An 816-nucleotide genomic window follows, 5' to 3' on the forward strand; every position below is an offset into this window, starting at 1 on the left:
CCTGGCACCTGGCACTCAGGATGCCCAGGGCCAGCCCGTTGCCCACCACGCCCGCCACGAACATCAGGGTGCTGGTGGCCGGTCCCACGGAGCCCCGCACGTAGGTGAGGTTCCGGCAGGAATCTGCCATGGCCTAAGGCAGTGCGGTGCGGAGCTCCGAGGGAGGGACCCCGCGACGCCGCTGCAGGCCCAGTCCTTACGGCAACACCTGGCACTCAGGATGCCCAGGGCCAGCCCGTTGCCCACCACGCCCGCCACGAACATCAGGGTGCTGGTGGCCGGTCCCACGGAGCCCCGCACGTAGGTGAGGTTCCGGCAGGAATCTGCCATGGCCTAAGGCAGTGCGGTGCGGAGCTCCGAGGGAGGGACCCCGCGACGCCGCTGCAGGCCCAGTCCTTACGGCAACAGGGTCCGGCAGGCACCCGGCTTCTCCGCCTGTGCTCCCCTCCGCCAGTCTGTCTGTCTGTCTGTCTGTCCGCGCTCCTCTGTCTCTTCCTCTGGGGTGTCTGTGCCTCTCTCCCTCTCTGCCTCGTCCCTTCCTCTCTGGGCCTCCCGGCTCTTTCCTTCCGTCTCTCTGTCTCTGGCTGTCTCTGCGCCCGCCCGTCCTCACTCCAGCCCGCTCTCTGCTCCTGCTCTGCACTCTGGGCCAGCGCTTGCAGCCTCTCCTCCCGGCTCCTGGCCCTAGCGCGGATCTCCAAGTCTGAAGTCTGTGTAGGTCTCTGTGTCAGCTTCTCCGCCCTCCCCTCCCCGCTCCCCCTCCCTCCTCCCTCCCTCTGCATCTCGCCTGCTCGCCCAGGGTTCTTCATTTCCTCTCTG

General features: G+C 67.8%; 1 protein-coding gene across 1 annotated transcript in view; it reads right to left on the minus strand.

Moving 5' to 3' along the window:
• Positions 1 to 517, minus strand: part of Ptgir (prostaglandin I2 receptor) — a 4,069-nt gene extending 3,552 nt beyond the window's left edge. Inside the window, exons 1-2 of the mRNA XM_010640921.2 lie at positions 201 to 517; positions 47 to 123 (exon numbers count right to left, since the gene is read on the minus strand). Of these exons, the coding sequence (XP_010639223.1) occupies positions 47 to 123; positions 201 to 330 (207 nt within the window). The 5' untranslated portion in view covers positions 331 to 517. The remainder of the gene's footprint in view (positions 1 to 46; positions 124 to 200) is intronic.
• Positions 518 to 816: the final 299 nt, after the last annotated feature.

This window comes from Fukomys damarensis, unplaced genomic scaffold (assembly GCF_012274545.1).
Source record: "Fukomys damarensis isolate Sample0158 unplaced genomic scaffold, DMR_v1.0_HiC HiC_scaffold_19, whole genome shotgun sequence".
NCBI lineage: Eukaryota > Metazoa > Chordata > Mammalia > Rodentia > Bathyergidae > Fukomys > Fukomys damarensis.